At 45.8% G+C, this 18,967-nt stretch overlaps 2 protein-coding genes across 3 annotated transcripts; one reads left to right on the forward strand and one right to left on the reverse strand.

Annotated features, from left to right (window-relative positions):
• Positions 1–217: 217 nt before the first annotated feature.
• Positions 218–4,516, reverse strand: LOC5521061 (lysoplasmalogenase-like protein TMEM86A). Of its 2 annotated transcripts, none has more exons than XM_032366088.2 (2): positions 4,330–4,516; positions 218–2,696 (listed from the first exon to the last, which is right to left on the reverse strand). In XM_032366088.2, exons 1-2 carry the CDS (start codon positions 4,342–4,344, stop codon positions 1,977–1,979), a joined length of 735 nt encoding a protein of 244 aa, XP_032221979.1. In that variant the 5' UTR covers positions 4,345–4,516; the 3' UTR covers positions 218–1,976. The 2 variants fall into 2 exon arrangements, with proteins under 2 accessions (XP_032221979.1, XP_001640871.2); XM_001640821.3 differs by lacking the exon at positions 4,330–4,516 and adding an exon at positions 3,931–4,161.
• Positions 4,517–4,850: 334 nt separating this feature from the next.
• Positions 4,851–10,107, forward strand: LOC5520961 (RRP15-like protein). Its single transcript, XM_001640719.3, has 7 exons — positions 4,851–4,988; positions 7,778–7,857; positions 7,952–8,026; positions 8,125–8,230; positions 8,324–8,413; positions 8,519–8,634; positions 9,137–10,107. The coding sequence occupies exons 1-7, from the start codon at positions 4,898–4,900 to the stop codon at positions 9,326–9,328; spliced, it is 750 nt and encodes a 249-aa protein (XP_001640769.2). The 5' UTR covers positions 4,851–4,897; the 3' UTR covers positions 9,329–10,107.
• The last annotated feature ends 8,860 nt before the right edge of the window (positions 10,108–18,967 follow it).

Raw genomic sequence — 18,967 nt, forward strand, 5'->3', positions numbered from 1 at the left:
TGGCTGTGGCTTTATCATAGAGCAATTCCTGAAAAAAATTTCAATTTTGGATGTATGTATAAGGCTAAGTTCAAACGTTGTATTATATATGAGCTGTAAATGCAAATACATCTTCATTTGCATTGAATACGGCTCAATGGATAATATAACGTTTGAACTTAGCCTAAGGTGCCGTTACAATGCTAAATATGGAAAATATAACAGAACAGCAGCCAAGTGTGGATAAACTTTTTATTATACATTTTATTGGTTGTTAATGTATTTTATGATATATTGTATTATATTGATGTTTTTATGATATATTGTATTGTTGCTTGTGTAGTAGCTTATAAGTTAGGATCATGACGTTTAAAAATATTTTTGTTCCCAGTTGTAAAGATAATACCAAAGGTAAGTAAACTCATTTATATAACGTAAGTAAAACCGATAAATACAGATAATATCTATAAAGGTATAACATAGTATGTGCAAAGTATGTATGAATTTTTTTAACAAAACATATATTATAAAAAGCATAAAAACAAAAACTCATAGATTGAAATAACTAAGCAATTTTCCTATTAATACTCAAAATACTTATATAAATCGACCATATTTACACAAATAAGGGTTTGAAAATTCTGACTGATCAAAACACCAAGTTACAGCGGCTTAGCCAGGATTTTTACTAGGAGGGGGCCCAAAAGGTCATTTCAAGGCATTTTCTGCTGTATTTAAGATGATGTTTCATACATTTACTGTATTTTTGGCTGCTAGAAGGGGGGGCCACCCCTCTGGCTATGCCCCTGAGTTAAATAAAAGCCTGCTGGCTTAGTTTCCTTTTAATATCTGATGGAAGAAATAGGGTAGTGCTGAAGCTGAGATGTCTAGTTTTGTGCTGAATATGGTGAAATTACATGTAAGTGTCAAGTTACGTGCTATTAGCACTTTAATAGTTAACAGTTTTCAGTTGCCAATGTTTAAAAAAAAAAATTTTCATCATCTTTCACTGTCAACCCCTATTTTAATCAAAATACTTAAAGGGGAATGTTGCTCATAGCAACTACAGTGGCCAAACACATAACAAATTGATGCAAGGTGAATAGCATTCTGACTTGCACAGGTCTATTGATGCCATGATCAAGCAATGTCATCTGAGTTATCAACTATCAAGTCTTGTTTGAACACATGCATGACAGTCATCATCAATTAAAAAGAGGTATGTTTTGATAATTTGGAACTCAAACAATATATCAATGTATATATATATATATAACGTTTAGTAAATTTTTAATAATGTCTAAAAGTTGGGAATCGTAGCATCTTTCTTCACACTACTATATTTATATTTTCGCTACTGAGCCCTGGTATCTTGGATCCTTTTAGATAGACTGGCTGTTGGCTGACGGGAATTTTCACTCAAGTTTATATATATATATATATTATATATATATATTATTATATATATATATTAGTATAACTAAGGATAAAACTCTGACAGCAAGCTTTTGTTCACTATTATTCATGCTTGCCATAGTAAATAGACTACTGTACCATACCTGTCAACCTCTGAAAATCTCAAGGCTTGAGAATATTTTGGGGGTAGGGGTGGGGATATTCATTTTTTGGGGGGAGGGGTGGGGATATCGATTTTTTTTTTTTGGGGGGGAGGGGTGGTTCAACCTTGCAGGTGTTTGACATATAGAAAGCTCTCGCAAACAAATCCACTTATAGATCTAACAAGGGTCTTAGATAAATTGGGCTACGCAAGGGAATAGTTGTTTCAAATATTTTAATAGAAAATAGGCAAAATGATGATTTTCTATAGAATAATTTTTTCGAAAGCGATAAAAATCTCTTAAAAGCGGGAGATTTGGTGCTCAACGCGGGAGTAGGGGTCCAAAATCTTGAGACTCACGCCTAATGCGGGAGAGTTGACAGGTATGCTCTACCCCCTTTTATATCCCCTACTCTATCTCCACTGAGATTTCAGTGTTTTACTGAGACTTCAGAGTTTGCTTCATGCGCAGGTGGTACTCATCATCCAAACTGAATGTGGACAGCGCAATGCCCAGCTGGCCGCCATAATAGGTGAACATGATGATAGCACGAGAGTGAGGGATGGGAAAGCAGAACTTGTTAAGTCCAATGGCTGCATCTGAGATAGCGAAGGACAGAGCCCCAAGGCAGGCACATAGCTTGGTCCAGCGCCATAGTCCGTCGTCGCTATAGATCTGTGCCTGAAGACCAGTAATGGCTCTCCAAACCATGATGCCGATGACCACAATGTAGACAGGAACTGCATAAAACAGTAGTCCTTTAAGGTTTGGGAAGTAGAACACATAAAACGGCAGCATCAACAGAAGGCAAATGATTCCTGTAAGAGGCTTCAAAGGTCGGAATCCAAAAGAGCGCATGTACAAAAGATGAGCTATGGCAAAAGCTACCATCCCATGAATGAAGTAGGAATGTTTCCACACCAAACAGACATCACCGATCATTGAGAATATCAAGCCCAGGAGAATGCGCCGACTGTAGTCATGTTGCTTGGTAAGGGAAACACCCTGAAGTGTGACAAAACCACAGAGGCAAGCAATAGGCAAGATTTTAAGCAATGCTGCAAAAATAGTAGGTCTGTCAGACTCAGGGAGCCAGGCCACAAAGTAGACGCAGACAGTTTTGAAGAATGGCACTAGCTTTGGTCCTGCTGTTTTTAGCTGAAAGAATAAGAGTAAGAATAATTATTTTTTTCAGATGAGCACAAATTTGGATAAAGTATTAGCTATGTTAAGTTGTGATGTCACAAAAAAATGATTGAATTTCCCTGCACAGAATTTTTTTAAGGTTTATCCAAGACATGATTAACACATAACAGTTCTCTGTAGCACACAATAATGATGTTTTTTATCATGTATAATGAAACTATGCTCATTTTTTTACACACAAAAAATATTTAACACATTAAATCAATGAACAAACTACAAATAGGTAGATATTGTCAACTTGTATAGACAACAAAGCACCCTTGTTTGGCTACTGTTCAACTATCTTGGGCAAACAACTCTCTCAACCAGGGGTGCTGGTGATTACAAAGTTACACACTGTGACAACCACAGACACAAAAAAGCCACCAGTAGGTACAAAGTCCAATACATTCACCCTAAAAACAAAAAAAGATCTAATACTCCGTTTCTATAATAACCCTTAGGAAATTCCAGGGTGCCGATGAGTCGCTAATTGAATTTTTAACGTAATCAATACGCAACTGCTTATCAAGAGGAAGAGCACAAGAGAAAGTGATTTTGACGGTAATTGTATATAAGTTAGTAGTGGTGCAAAGAACAAAAATATTGACAAAATTATTAGAATAAAAAAGACAATAACAAAGAATATAGTGTACATTGAAAGGTTAAGTGAACTTTTAAGCGTTTTATTGCGAAGTCTATCCACGCGCCAGAAATTTTGGCATTTTCGTTATTTATGTTTTCGTTTATTGGCTTGAACCACGGACACGAAAGGTTTTTGGTGTAAATTCGGAATAAAAATAAAAAAATAACATGAAAGAAATACAATAAAGCGACCATAACAAATATATTTTATTTACGAAGAACCAGCCTTTTTAATGATTATTTTCTTCTCGATTTTGTATCGGCGGGAAAGAAAACGGATAGCAGACGTTGACGCTGCCGAAATGCGAAAAGAAATACACCGTAAATTCCAATCTAAAATGCTGTAGATATAATCTAGATTTATTCTCTAGCCAAAAACTATCACAAAAAAAATTCTATCGACCAACGCTTGTTCTAAGGACTCTTTATTTTAAGAATTTTATATCGTCTAAAGCATCTCAACCTTACGGCAGAAAGCGAAACATGAGTTGGATTTCAAAAAGAATCAAATCTGCCATAGAAAAGGTACCAATCTCGTATCAAACCGATTCCTAATACCTACCACATCTGCAGGGGCGAGTCTATACTGCAAGAGACTGAAGTAATCGTACGATTTTGAGGCCAAGTTGCTGGCCCCATTGCAGGCCGCCATTCCGTTTTGTTGTTTTACAGGTGATTTGGAGCGAGGGTCAAACGCGATGTCAACACACACAGGGCATGTGACTAAATTACGTAAGTGGGACATTATTAGCGATATTTACGCACAGGTCTCCCATGGCGATAACTTGTTCTTACGCCAAATGAAAAGAATTAAAAGAGTTATCTCATGGCGATAACTTGTTTCTACGCCAAAGGAGAAGGATCAAATAAAGAGCTATCCCGTACGGTACGCAAATGATTAAAAAAAACGTTTCGAGACTTTGGGGTGCAGATTGATGCCACTACACATATACGGACATACCATGGATAATGTCATTCAAGGTCATAGGCGCCTGATAGATGGAGTAAAAGGCATTTTGTGGATACTTTTTCAGTTCTCCCTGAATATTTCACTTGCACGTCATGCCACAAGGACGTAATATTTCGCTTTCATGTTAAAGTAAAATATCCCTCACCCTGTCGTTATCATAAACGGTGATTCGAAGTGACTAGATTTAATTGTAATCTGAATCCAGTCACCTTGAATGACCATTTATGATCAGAACATATGGCATTCCATCCCCTATCCCCCCCCCCCCCCCCACACACACACACACACACACGCACACACAAGTGAGTGGGTAGAGCTTCCCCCTTCCCACATAAAGCGCGGTTTAAAATATAGCGAGCGCTACATGTATAAATCTATTTATATTATCTAGTCTGTATGTTTTCATTTTAGCGCTACTGTCAAACCTAGCTACCCACCCCCCCTCGAAACAACCATCCCCCCAGCCACCCTCCCACTCCGCCGCCCCTGACTCTTCCTCGCTCACATGTGCGCCTGCAAGAAATTGGAAATTGTCAGCGGCTGCTCTTGTGAAACCAATATGGCGGCCAACAAAGTAGAAGTTCAATACTCGGAAAGCGAACCAGAAAACTCAGATAACGCGAGCGAAGATGGCGACGTTGAGAGCGAAGGTTTGTCTGCTATGATGTGTTTGTCATGTTGTGTACGACATGTGTTAAAGCACAGGACTTTTTGCTTAAAGGTCGCAGTGTTTTGGTGTATGTTAGCACGTGGCTGTCGTTTGTTTGGTTTTAATACATTGTATTGTTGCTTTAGAGACAGCCTTTTTAAATAGCGCTAGTGATTTAAGCCTCTTAAAGCCTTGAACATGAACTAAATACCCTTTATGCGGTGCAAACTGGACTCTTAGCAAATATAACATGGCAAGAACTTTGAAGTTAGAAAAAAAGAGTTGAACACTTTAAGTTTTTAAGTATTACACTAAGAGAAAGTTCATTTATTATCCCAAGGGGGGATGAGAATTTTGATAAAAGTAAGGGATAAAATTAGTTGCCCCCCCTTTCAGGAGGAACAAAATTTTCCATCCCCCCCCCCCCCCCCCCCCACCTTATGCTTCCCCCATATTTTCGGTGCAAATGAGGAAGAGATTAGCTGCAAGCTGGAGTGCAAGCAAGATATTAGCTGCAAGCTTGTCAGAAAGTGGAGGGGAAAGAATTATCTGAAAACATTAATTCCGAAAAAGTGAAGGAACTCAATTTCTCAAAGGTGCAACTACATCCAGGTTGTCAACCCGGTAAAGGTTGATGCTATATATGGCGCAGGAGAAGCAAAAAGGCTTTTTGTTCTTCTCCTTGCGAGAAAAGTGATTGTAAGCATAAGAAAAGAAACAGAGAGAGAAAGACTGCAAATCAGATATGAGAGAGGATGTTGATGACGAAAATTGAGCATGTGTAGAATAAGAACATTTTTTGAATAATTAAAATATGGAACATAAGCACTTTATAAATATTGTATAGCGGGAACCGTGAAAAAAATTGTATATAGAGTGTATACAGGTTTGCATTCCATAGATAAAACATGGCTTGAAGAAGGCCTATCAAGCCACCATTCTATGCTCCAGTTCAATGGCGAGTCACACAAAGCATCCTCCATCGGCTAATTCAACCAATATATTTTCAAATAAAGATCATTAATACCATATCAGACTTCATTTGCAGATTGTTATTTCGAAGTTTCCTCGCAAATAAACCGATGATAAACAACAGCCAAGGAGTGGGTGATTGACATTCTTAAATACATATCCTGGACTCCTGGATTGTGCATGCCAAATAACTGCCCCCAAACTGAGAATTCTTGAACCTAAAAGTCTTATTTGACACTTGGTCAAATAAATGGAAGAGGCAACATCAAACGAATAAATCAGTGCCCCCCCTTTTTATATCAAAACACTTTTGACGTCCTCCCTTTAAACCTTGAAAATTTCTCAAGGCCCTCCACAGTATCCTCACACCCCCCTCCCCCCCTTGGGATAGTTATCTGGCGGATAAAATAGTGCTGCACAAAGCGTTGATAGAAGGCTGGATAACTATTCCCTGAATAGCCATCATTTACCACTAAATGACTTCCGATTTCCATGGTTAATATGCAAAGTGGTGAACATTGAAAGAGCTACAAAAATTGCCAGAAAACAAACAGTTTATTGAGGCAAGGTGCACATAAATCACAGAATGATAAAAGGGGATAGTGTTTAGCTTATTCCTTTATTTGGAAGTTTCATTTCTGGACAGTGAAGGCAATATAAATTGAATCCTTTTCTAACAGCTGCATGTAAGTTTGTTGTTCATAGAGAATTTACCAACAGTAAAATTCTTCATTTGCATGTGTTTCAACTTGCACTGTGTCTTAAATTAATCTAAATTCTGACAATAAATTAGAAAGCAAGAAGCCAATTTGTTTTTTCTTCACATTTATTCAGTGGATAAGATTTTATTTGACCTCTATCATCTGGATAACTTTAACTGCTGGATAACTTTTATTCGGGCTTTGTGAAACCAAATCACACCACTCAGATAAGTTTTATCTGCTGGATAAGGATTTAACCTGTTGATAAGGCTTATCCAGACTTTGTGCAACCGGCCCCAGCTAGTTAATAAATAATTAGTTAATTTATGTTCTTTTTTATTTATTGTTATTGTTATTTTACAAATTTTAACTTGGTGTATAGCAGTAAGCCTTACAAGATGAAACTAAGATGATTGCCTTTGAGAAGAAAGCAACCCTAGCAATATATTTAAACCCTCCTTCTGTTAAATGTAGATTGACACAAGTGCTATATAGGATATTTTATCTCATCTGCCCCTGAGAGGAAATTTGGCCTAAGTTCTGAACTAGCTGAATCCCAACTGCTGAACCCATTTAAGGCGTGCGAATATAGACAATAGTTACTTGCACTAGCTGATCACATGAATTTCTTAGTTGCAGATTTAAGCCAAATAAACACAGACATTAATGTGCCAATCATGACAGGGAATGAGGCAAAAGTCAAGTCTTTAAATTAAATTAAGCCCTTACAAAGAAACTTTCTTGCTTATTTGTAGGAGCTGAATAATTTGCTTTTTGTTGTTATTTTGACCATTAAAACCTTAGTGCTCATTAGTTTTCCACCCAAAAAGTCATGTGATCTGCTAGTGCAAGTTGCCTATAATGGTGCCTATTTGAAGCTGGAGGGAAGATAATATGCTCTACTATTTAAAACAGCAACAGAAATGCATTATCAAATCCACCTGAAATTGAAGCTTCCCTCATAATAGTCCTCATTAACAAGGTGTTCTACACCCTGTGCAGAGAGATTTTAGTTTTTATAGGCCAATCTTGTGCTCTTGTTGATGATGAAAGCATAAATATATCTCAGAAGTAAGTTAAGTTGTGTATGTTGGCTTGTCATGGTTGTTACTTCCAGGTGAAGAGAACCTTCAGAGTAAAAGTAGATGGGCCGATGCCATGTCACAAATTCTTAATAAACCCCTCACAGATAATAAAGTGAGTAGCAGAAACAGTGTTTGCTTCAATGTAATTCTGTATTAACATTTACTTTACATAAACAGTATTTTCATGACTATAATTTATTTCACAGCCAGTAATATTGTCCAAATATCAAAAAGGCAGTAAAAGGAAAGCTGAGCATAGAGAAGAAATGAAAAAGAAAAAGGTAAGAGAAAAATTGTATGAGTGTGTTTGTTAAAAGTTTTTTTAATGTTTGCATAGCATTTTTTATTGAATGTCCTCCTTTTAATGATATCGATGTAGGCTAAAGCACAAGAGAAACATGCAATTCTTGAGAAAGACCATATAATCCCTGACAAATCAAATCTAGATTATGACAGAAACCTTGTGAAAATAGCTACAAGAGGGGGTAAGATGGAATTTATTTTCATGTGCTATTCTGATTTTTTTCTTCAGTGTAATAGATTAAGTTTTAAAATATACTCCATACCTTTCTCTACAGTTGTGAAATTATTCAATGCAGTAAGTAAACATCAGAAGGAGATGGACACAAAATTAAGTAAAGCAACAACTGAGACAAAGAAAACTAAAGGTACTTGAAGTTAACCAGTCTTCACTTGTTTTCTTGATATCTGTATATAGTATGTGCTCCTTGATGGTTGTGTTTGCTGATTAATTCCATTTATGTTTTTCATAGTAATGGAGTCATTGACAAAGTCATCATTTCTGGACATGCTCAAGAGGTCATCCGATGCAACAGTCACTGAAGAATCCACAGAAACAACTAAAAAAGCAAATCAAAAGGGGAACAAGGTGAGTTAGATAAATAGTTTTTTTTTCTCTTGGTAGAGACCCAATTTCTAAGTTTTGGTGAGAGTGGCTAGATTTGTGAGTATGCCAATATGATACCAAGTATGAACATGATTATCAGGACAATGATTATTTTTTCCAACGTTCATTGTGCCATTTTGATGGTGCTGTTAACTTAACTGCATATATGACCATACCCAGATGCAGAGATGACAAAAAGCAAAATAAAACATTGGAAAGGCAACCAATATTGGGAGCCACTTACATTAAATATTATAAAAAATGTTGAATATTGCAGTTTGCTTTTGTTGAAAAGTTGACAGTGTCTCCTGTCCTTATTATTTCCATCTTGTTTTGACTTCTTTTAGTGTTTGGTGTGTTGCACAATTGATATTCTGAAAGTGAAATTAGCCTGTTTGCTATCAGCATCAGTGAAAAGGGGGGAATTGCCATCATGAATCTATTTGTCTTTAGCCTCTAACATTTCTTGAAACGTTTTCCACAGAGTGAGAAGATGGATGAACAGAAGTCTTCTAACTCTTGGAACATACTACGGGATGATTTTATGATGGGCGCAAAACTCAAAGACTGGGACAAGGAGGAGGGCAAATCCACTGAACTCCAAGATTACGAACTGCAGGCTCAAGGGTCAGATGATGACCAATCAGATGAAAGTGACCAATCAGACTCGAGCTAGGTGTCAATCTAGAGAGCAGGGCCAATCAGATTAATCTACGAGAGAGATATATCTAATATGATTCGTGCCAGCAGAGTGGTTACATGAAATGTAGATATCAGACAGAATGCATTGCTACCTGCATCTGTTAAATTCTCAATTCAATTTTCTGCCGTTGTCATCCATGTTGTCGTCACCCACGTTGTCTACATCGTTGCTTGGTGTCCCCAATAAATACTTGGTGAGATAAACAAATCAGTTACACTCTGATTCACCACGATGTGCACCTTAATTTCTATTAAAGAAGATTTTAACCCCTTTTAACTCAAGAATGCTAAGCATTCGAACCAAGCTGTTAGCAAAGTTTCCGATGTCACGCACCAGATCATCAGCGACTTAGAACGATCATTTGTTTTTAAGCACCATCTACACGAGCAATTTTTATTTGATCACTATAGTTGACCGTGTATGTAGGCCAGCAATTTTATGTGACAATGTTTATTTGCTCTTGTAGATGGGACAAAGTCGGCAATTTATATGTGGCAACTCTTGTGTTAAAAGAGGTTGCAGGTTTGCTTTTTCTTAGCAATAAAAGATTGTCACGCAAATAAAGATTGACAACTAATTTGCTGTTTAAAAGTAATGCTTTCGCATAAACACCGACAATTATTTGCCTGTCTATCTGCACGGTCAAAAGTCTGGGTTTTCCCCGAATTCACAGGGTGTGTCAAACTTTGTTCCTCTTCTTTGGAGTCAATTGTGGAGTAGGATTTTACATAATAAAAAAATCATTTATTTTTGGCGCCGAATGGATTTCTGTGCATACAATTTTATCCAAATGTTTCAAGTTTTCTCCTCGAGACAAACGAAATTGATGGCTGACTATTTTGACACCTCTTTTTATAGTTCAATGGCCCCTTGGTTTCTTTTAGAGACCTACGGACGGCCACGTGTTTTGGCTGTTTTCAGATAACGTTTTTCCAAAAAAAGTCTCTTAATATTGAAACATGCTATTCAAGGGTGAATAAAAGCATAAAATTGGGCTCATTGCTATTTAAAGGGCGTGAAAATCGCGAAGAAGTGCCAAAAGATGTAGACAAAAATCATACCTGTCAACCTCCGAAAATCTCAAGGCTTGAGATTTTTGGGGGGGAGGGGTGGGGCGAATCGCCCCTCCGGGCCTCGCAGCCCCATTTTAGGCTTGGGAGGTGCGCTGGGCCCCTCCGACCCCAGCCCCATTCCAGGCTTGGGAGGCGCGCCGCGCCCCGCCGATCCCCCCAGCCCCGTCTCATGCAGATGAGGCCCCGCGTAGATTGATAATTGCTAATTATCAATATACGTCGGGACCACTTCGCGTAGATAAATAATTGGCAATTACTAATCTACGTCGAGACCACTTCGCGTAGATAAATAATTAGCAATGGTTAGCAATCATTAATCTACGGCGGGACTGGGGCCTTTCATAGAAACGAGTGGGAGCCTTGCAATTAGACCCCCGTCTGTCCTGTAGTATATGCACATGTGCATAGCATTGGGTTGGGCCGCCACCCTACGGAGCGCGGAATGACCGTTTTTTGGCCGTAAATTCAAAGCCGCTGGCGTGGCGTTTTAACCTGAGCTTTACCCGAACACCCCGCTCCTGAACCCCTCGCGAATTTCTCGCAGTCTCTTTTTCATATTTTCGCGTGTCTCCAGGGAGGGAGGCTTTTCTCTCACGCGATGCGAGGCCGTGTCGAGCTCTGATAGCGGCCTTGAGCGCGTAGTATCTCTCTTGTTCCCGAAGTATTAGCCGAAACTCTTCGTCTGAGATATTCCCGTCTTGCAGAGCCTTAGAGGCCAGCTCGCTGATCGAGTTTTTCTTACTCTCCGCTAAAACCATCGTGTCTTCGTGTTTAGCCACCTTGCTCGTAAGACCCCTAGAGACTACCCCTGCGCCCATGACACCGACCAGCCCAGCGACCCCTGCCAGCGGACCGCCGATCAAAGCCCCTATCCCACTCAAAGAGACCCCTACCCCGGCGCTGGAAAGCGCCCCTGCAATGATGCCGGATGCCACAGACACAGCATGGGTAACGGCAAAGGCGCGCTTATACTTTTTCCGCACCTGTCGATGATGCGTTATCTCGTTGTCTAGAACCGCCTGAGTGTCACATATTTTCTGGAGTCGGAAGCTTTGCACGTCGCCGCCGACGCTTGCCGGAACGGCAGGCGTCATGTGCGTTTGCGGGCAAACACTGGGAAGCGAGGGGTATATGGCACCACTGCTAACGTCGCTGTTTGCCATGTCTGTTACGTCGGAGCTAGGTTAGCTCTAATACAAGGCGAACAGGCTTGCCCTTAAAGTCCACCCGTCTACCGCAGTCATCCCTGATCCATATTTGGATACTCGAGACAAACTCGGAGGAAGATGCTGCGACACAAACGGGGGTGTCGGGTCCATAGACGACTTTCTCGTGCGGTCTCCCGCGGGTTTCTAGGCAAGCGAGAACGTTTGAAGGCTCACCTAAGGAGAGGCATATGCGTGCGATCTACGATATCGCAGCAGATGTAGAGGGCCTCTATTTTCGGCAAAGCCACCTTAAGTGGGGGTCCCCCCAAGGGCAGTGCGAGGCCCCGCTCCCCTAACTGATTGTGTTTAGCCTCTAGGCCAAATAGTGCCCAAAGCTCGGCATTCGGGAACGCAACGCCACTGGACATAAGCGCGATCTTCCCGGTGAGGGGATCCAGCTTCGCGGTCAGGATCTTGCTTTCAGCGCGGTTGATGGTCTCCACGATGGACTCGGCCGTGTAGTGCCCGGCTGGCAGGGTAGCGATGGGCGGGATGGGCGATGGGCGGGGTCGTTATCTGATGCTCCCGCTCGGGATTATACCAGCTGTTAAACAGCGAGCAGTGCCGGAGCGCCACGAAGCGTGGGCGCCTTATCGGCCGCTCGAAGTAGAGCGTCTGTTCGCCTTTGGTGAGCAAAATATGTAGGACCACCATTGTGTTGAACACAGCCCGCCTTCGTGTTTAATAGGACTGAGCATTGATTGAGAAGGCTGGCGGATGCTGAACGAGGAGGCGAAAGGGGTGGAAGAGACGAAGAAGGCGGCAACTGCGGCGGGAGCCCTATAGCCGAACATATCAAACACGCTATAGCCGAACAAGTCAAACGCGCAAAACCCGGTTTCCCTAGATCTCTGACCCTCGGGCGGCCTCGCAGAGGCCTGCTCTACGCCGTGCCCGCGACCCCCGTGGAGAGCACGGCCTCCGACATCACCCCACTACTCTCGCAGCTAGAGATACACGTGGCTGAGGACAAATCATTCATGACTAGGGTCCGAGACGTATTCAAAGAGACAGTGGTCACGCACAAGTCCGCCAAGGAGTCTCGCTATCAGAGCCTTTCTATGGGTACTGGCCACAGCAACTCAACTTTGCGGTCTGGTGCGCAACCGCCGGATGCGGGGTGTCCCTAACCGACCCCGCTTTCGCCACGCTCTCCTCTGTCATCAGGGGAATTCTAAGGTTTCACGTCTACTTTACCACGCGGAGGATACTCTACGAGCTCGGCGCCCCCGTGCCTGGCGACAGCCCGTTCACGCAAAAAGGTAACCCCTACAAGAAAGCCGCTTTCGAGCGTCTATGTATAGAGTTCGGCTTGCCGCGTAAGCCGGACTTCCGATGGAAAGGCGGGGCGGAACCACGGACTAGGCGATGTGTTTTTGTTCTACCCGGGGGAGGGGTATCGCAACGTGCACGTGATCCGTGGCTACGACACGGCGGCGGACGAGTACCTGAGCCACCTCAATCTGTTTAGCGACGAAGATGGGACATACAATAGTGGGAAGCAGGTGGGTTTCATACGCAACGACGACCACGGGGGCGTGCAATATAGCTGGTTTGCGCCTCCCAAAGGCGAGGGGCTGACAAAAGCAGGGCTAGGAAGACTCGATCGCTCGGTCGAGGCGTTCGTCTACGCAGTGCTTGGCGCGCAGGTGAACGTCCGTTCCTCCATCGCGGGGGCCGGTGGGCCGGCCATGGAGGCGCAGGCGGAGTTCACGAAGCTGCTTGAAGACGCGATCATAGAAAACGACATCGTTCAAAGCGTGCAAAGGTACCAGTTAGCCGGGCAGGAGGCCAAGGTGAGACTGAGTCTTGCGGTTGCACCAGGAGTGTGGCTGATGCCGAGCGATCTGGTGATAAACACGCAAAGCGTCGTGGGCTAAAACAATAAACTGCAGAAAGCCACAGACTCCATGACGCTCGGCGCGAACGCGATCAACACCGAGACAAAGCCAGTGTGCAACACGTGACTGATCCGAGGATCGACCGCGAGGTGCGAAGCAAGGCTTTAGCACCTGCGAAAGTGCACGCAGAGGGCGCGGCGCCTGCCCCCTCTCCACGTATGCATGCTGCGTATAGCATGACTGCCGCCGGAACGGCAAGCGCACCCGGACCGGGCGAAATAAGTGACCACACCGCCCTCAAGGCGGGGTTGTCGGCACTCGCGGTGGCCGCGGCGTATTACTTGTTCCGATGATTGCTTTGCATTCGACGAACCAAGAACGCGGCTACGGCTAGAATGAGCAGCCACGCATTTTCGCCAAGAAATTTCACCGCTTTTCCTGCAGCCTTAAACACGAAGTTCGCGATGCTGCCTACTAGCCCAGGGAGAAGCTCGCCTAGCTTTTTCCCGATAGCCTTAAGCCCGTTACCGACCCCTCTGGCCAAGGAAGAGAGCGACTTGCCGAGCGACGTCACAATGGCGCGATCGTCTTAGCTACGGCCAACCCGATAGCGGTGACGGTAAAGCCGTACTTTTTGAAGATGGCTTTGATGCGCTCTCTTAGCGGCTTTTGGTTCTCGAGCTCTCGGTTTTCGCGTTCTACTTCGTCAATCTCGGATAGCCTCTCCTCGTTGCGCTTACGGGCCTCTTGGCGGCGACTGTCTGACGTGTTAGGGTCGTCGATCGTCTCCCTGTCTGGGGCTACCACCCCTTGCAGCTCTTGGACTCGTTCTGTGTTCTCTGGATCACCGCGTCTATCTCTGCCACGGACCCAATCGCCAGCTTAAAGCCTTTCAGCTTTGCAACGTCCTGTCGAACGCCCCCGTTCTCATTGAACAGCTGTCTTGGTTTAGTCCAATCTCCTTTGTCGAGGTTGCGAAGCTGTATTAGCGTCTTTCCCCTCCGGTCTGACTGGAACCGTATCAGATTCTCGTTAAGGTCTGGGTATTTCTCCCTGAGGGACTGGAGACCGAGTCTTGTCGCTGCACCCTCTGTGGTGAACGAGGTTTCAGCGGTCGTTTGCGTCCGGGCCCCCCGCGACGACGTGCTCGTCATTGGGATCGACTCCCAATCGTCGGGGTCAAACGGGATAAGGGGCGTCGTCTCGTCGTCCCCTGCTCCGCGATCGGCGGACGCACCCGGCAAGGCATCGTCAATGTCAACGTCAACATCATCCATGATGCGTGCGCATAACTCATGCTACGCTATATTAGACATGTCTAACAGTCCGCACCATAGCCACGCGACTTCGTACTTTATGTACGTACACCGTAGGGATGTCAGTCAGCGATAAACTTGACCCCCAACGAACACCCAGAACTCCTCTGGGGTTGAAAGCCGAGAGAACTGTTCAGCGGGTCACTCTCAACCCGTCGACGGCTTCCCCCAGCGGGACGCTATATGTGGCGGTCCCAAAGCTATCGGAAGGCGTCACGCTTGTGCCTGGCTCCTTGAGGGTCGGTTTCGATCTCTCCATATCAGGCCAAGAGAATAATACCGTCGTGAACAACGTCGGCCGAAATCTCGTGAGCCGCCTGAAAATCACGTTTGCAGGAGAAACACTCCAGGACACCAACCGAAACGATGTCTTTAAAACGTATGAGGAGCTTTACCTGTCCAAGGTCGAGAGAGAGGACCGCCTGGAGCAGGGCATACAGTCAGAAAACATGCGCAAGCTTCGCTCCAAGGCTGGCGATAAAGCGACTAGTAGCGCCAAGTAGAACGCTCTAAACGCCGCCCACGGGGCGACGTACACCATCCCGCTAGACCATTCTCTGCTGACGGACCACGGCGTACTGTACCCAAGGGCGCTCTCCGAGGCGCTGCTCTTCGAGATCACGCTCGCAACGGTTGACCAGGTAGTAGTCGGAAGCGATGCTGCCGAATTATCCTACGGCATCAAAAATCTAGAGCTGGAATACGAAAGCCTGAGGGACGACAACCTCGCCCGGTCTGCAGCCGCCGCCTACCAAAACGGCACAACGTTCTTCTACGAGCAAGTGAACCTCCACAAGACCTTCGTGATTAGCAAAGGGACGGACAGCATAATCAACGAGAGTGTCAACCTGCCGCGAAGGTCTATGAGTCGTCTGTTGCTCCTCTTTGTGGAGCCATACACGGCAGGGGCTCGCGACTCTGAGAAGTTCGTGTACCCCGACATCAAGAGCGTTCGCGTTACGATCGACGGAATGCCAAATAAGGTCTTAAGCCAGGGACCACGGATTTCTGGAGGGAGGCGAAAAGGCGGTTCGTCCGCCCCTCCCCGGAGGGGGGGGGCACAGCGGAGCGCCTGCCGCTCCGGCAGTCAGCCCCGAGTCGTTCTATGGCGATAACAAGTTCTGTGGATCAACCTTCGAACGACGGACGACAATGCTATCCATGGGGGCGGTCTCCGATTGGTCAACACCCGCGACGGTGTGCATCTCGAGATAAAACGCACGGCGAGCGGCATGGGTACCGTAAACTGTCACATGTTTGTGGTGGCCGAAGCCCAAATGAACCTTATGAACGGACAGCTAGAGTCCATACAATACTGAGCACAGACACGAAGTGCGCGAAGCGCTGCGGCAGCGCGGTATGGACCCAAAAAACATCTCATTTATCGCTCTCTTCGTGGGCCCGACGTCATGCGGGAAGACCCAATTCATAGTGGACCGGCTGCGCGGCCCTTTCCGGGGCAAGTTTGACTACATCGTACTCGTGTGCCCTACCTTTGTCTACAACAAAAACATACGACGGCTTCGGCGAGGGCGACAATCGTCTGTTTGTCGTCACACCTGAGGCGGGTCAGATCGACATACTGCTGAGGTTTGCGTCCGCCGTCTTCGAAGGCACTAATACGCTGATCATACTCGACGACTGTGCGGCCTCGAAAGACGTAAAGATGCGCTCTGACCAGCTCGTCAACTTGGCGTTCAGCGCGCGCCACGTAGGTATTAGCGTGTGGGTGATTACGCAGCAGCTCGCCAGCATCACGAAGCCGTTCCGTGAGAACATCGCGGCCTTGGTGGTTTTCTATACGCCGATCAAGGCGGACATGAAAGCTTTCCTGCATGACTACGGCGCGGAGCTCTCAGAAGAGAAGATGAAAGAGTACATGAAGGCCCTCAAGACGAAAAAGTTCTCGAAGTTAGAGTTTTGCTTGCGTCACCCTTTTACCATCGCCCTAGTTGAAGGGTAAGCGCAGTAAACCACCGTCCACGTATACGTATACGTATACGCATCGATCACACCGCCCTCAAGGCGGAACACACGTGTTGCACCCTAGGGTGCATGATGAGCGACGAATACTTTGAGAGTCTTCTTGAGGGGAGCGCCGCCGGCCCCCCCGGCCGTCGAGTCGTTGGGCTGCTCGACGCAGCCTGCCGGAACGGCAACCGGAGGTGAGCAAACTGAGATAGCAGATGCTCGGGGAAGCCTCGGGGAAGTCGAGAGAAATGAGCGCCGAGGAGGTGAGGAAGTACGAGAAGCGATACGAGACCGCTCTAGCCAGTCGTACTACAGACGCCCTGGCAGACAGCTTTCTGAAGCTTACGACCAAGCTAGTAGTCATGGCGCTGCCGACAGACAGTGTGGTCGATCTCCACAATGACCTAGTGTCCGACTACATCATCAACAACGAGCTCCGCACATTGTGCGGAAGCCTGTCTCTACGCTGCGGTCGTTTGATGACTTTAGCCGTCGGGGCGTTACACGTAGCACGCCATGTGAACACCGCCGGAACAGCAAGCGCTGACACGCGGTGTCAACACGAGGTAGCAGTCGCGGACCCACCATTGGTTTGCCCGGAAACGTACACTGGCGACTCTGCCACCCCAGAGTAGACGTTCATTTGAAAGCTTGCCACTTCTTCAGCAACCAAGTAGTTGCATCACAAATGGAGGGACCTCAAGGAAGTTCTAGTGCTCAGCGACCCTACGGGTCAGCGGAACCTGACAAACAAGCTGCGGAACAAACTGCTCATGAACCTGCACGTACGCCTTCGGCGTTGGTGGAGAGAATCATGAGCTCCGAGCCACCCGCGACCCGACCTAAACACCCTGGACGAGTCGAAGCCGGAAGGCGCTTGGCAGAGTGGAACCGACTTAACAGAGCGAAGAAGAAAGCTGTGCAACACGTTGAGTCGCCGGTCGCTAGCGAGCCGCAGGGACGCGAGGGCTATCATGCCGAAGATGCCTTCGGCACACACACCAGTCCCGAAAAGCAACTCTGCTTGGTCGGCCAGCTCGGTTATCGGGGTCGCTGGTCTTCTAGTGTCATTGATCGGCCTCTACACACGTAGGCGGGAGCTAGCTGCCGCGTTCACTCGTACACCAGCTGCCAAACAGCGAGCTACCGATCCACTTGTAAGGGCCGACGACGTGACGCAAATGCACAGCAGATCAAGGGTGGAACGCTTGCCGCTCCGGCGACAGCGCTTCGCGCTCCCGGACTATGCAAATCTCGACTGTTAGCCATGGAGTAAGCAGACATTTAAACACAAGAGCCCCACCCATATCCGCACGTCCGTGCATCATATGCGTACTCGCGTATATATGTCGACGACGCAGCAAAGCAAGATTACAAAGACCATCACCGACGCCGCAGTCATAACCGGCCTCGTCGCCGGTATTGGCTGGGTTGGGCGCAAGATCTTGGGCGAAGACTTCACCAAAGACCCCTCCGCAAACGCCATGAACTACGCAAAAATGACTGCCGCTGTTGCGGGTGCTGTCGCTTTGAAGGGTTACCTTGAGGACCAGAAGATCCTGCCCATGTAGTCTTGTGTAGGCCACGTATTAGACTCGTGTTCACATACACACAGCACGTGAAACGTACACACTACTCGATGGCCTCCATTGCAATTTTGGTTGGCGGCGCAGTCCTAAACGCGACTGCATTCGTTGTTGCCAACTACCTCGTTGTGGCGCGCAGACAGGGAGTGCGTTAAGAGATTCGCCAATGTCGTTCTCCGAGTGCCCACCGACCTCAGAAAGACCGCCTCGGCACTACCCGAGCAGACGGCAACCGCCTGTTGGAGACTGATACACCTGTTGCAGTACAATGCCGACACGTAATGGCGGCGAAGCGCATGTCCAACAAAGAACTCGATGCGTTCCTTCGTCCTATATACTACGCCAGAGTAGTGACCGCTCTGCATGCCAAACTCCCCAAGTGCTCAGCTTCCATAGATCGAGTACGCAAGTAGGTAAGCTGGCAGCCCGTCGTTGGCTACACACAGACACCCCCTCCTCCGACTACCTACGCCCACTTCTCGGAGCAGATACCAAACCGTATCCACCAGTCGGACCTGCTATTCTTGCCAACCGACCGCGGGTACAAGTATGCCCTTACTGTCGTTGACGTTGCTTCACGATATAAAGCCGCCCGCCCAATGAGGACTAAGAGCGCG

Source organism: Nematostella vectensis, chromosome 6, assembly GCF_932526225.1.
Source record: "Nematostella vectensis chromosome 6, jaNemVect1.1, whole genome shotgun sequence".
NCBI lineage: Eukaryota > Metazoa > Cnidaria > Anthozoa > Actiniaria > Edwardsiidae > Nematostella > Nematostella vectensis.

Excerpts from the sequence above, each read along its gene's own strand:
- LOC5521061 (XM_001640821.3), bottom strand. The coding sequence starts at position 4,113 with ATGTCCCACTTACGTAATTTAGTCACATGCCCTGTGTGTGTTGACATC. Across the intron at positions 2,697-3,930 it reads GACTCGCCCCTGCAGATGTG|CTAAAAACAGCAGGACCAAA; the intron begins GTAGGTATTAGG and ends TTATTCTTTCAG.
- LOC5520961 (XM_001640719.3), top strand. The coding sequence starts at position 4,898 with ATGGCGGCCAACAAAGTAGAAGTTCAATACTCGGAAAGCGAACCAGAA. Across the intron at positions 7,858-7,951 it reads AACCCCTCACAGATAATAAA|CCAGTAATATTGTCCAAATA; the intron begins GTGAGTAGCAGA and ends TTTATTTCACAG. Across the intron at positions 8,027-8,124 it reads AAGAAATGAAAAAGAAAAAG|GCTAAAGCACAAGAGAAACA; the intron begins GTAAGAGAAAAA and ends ATATCGATGTAG.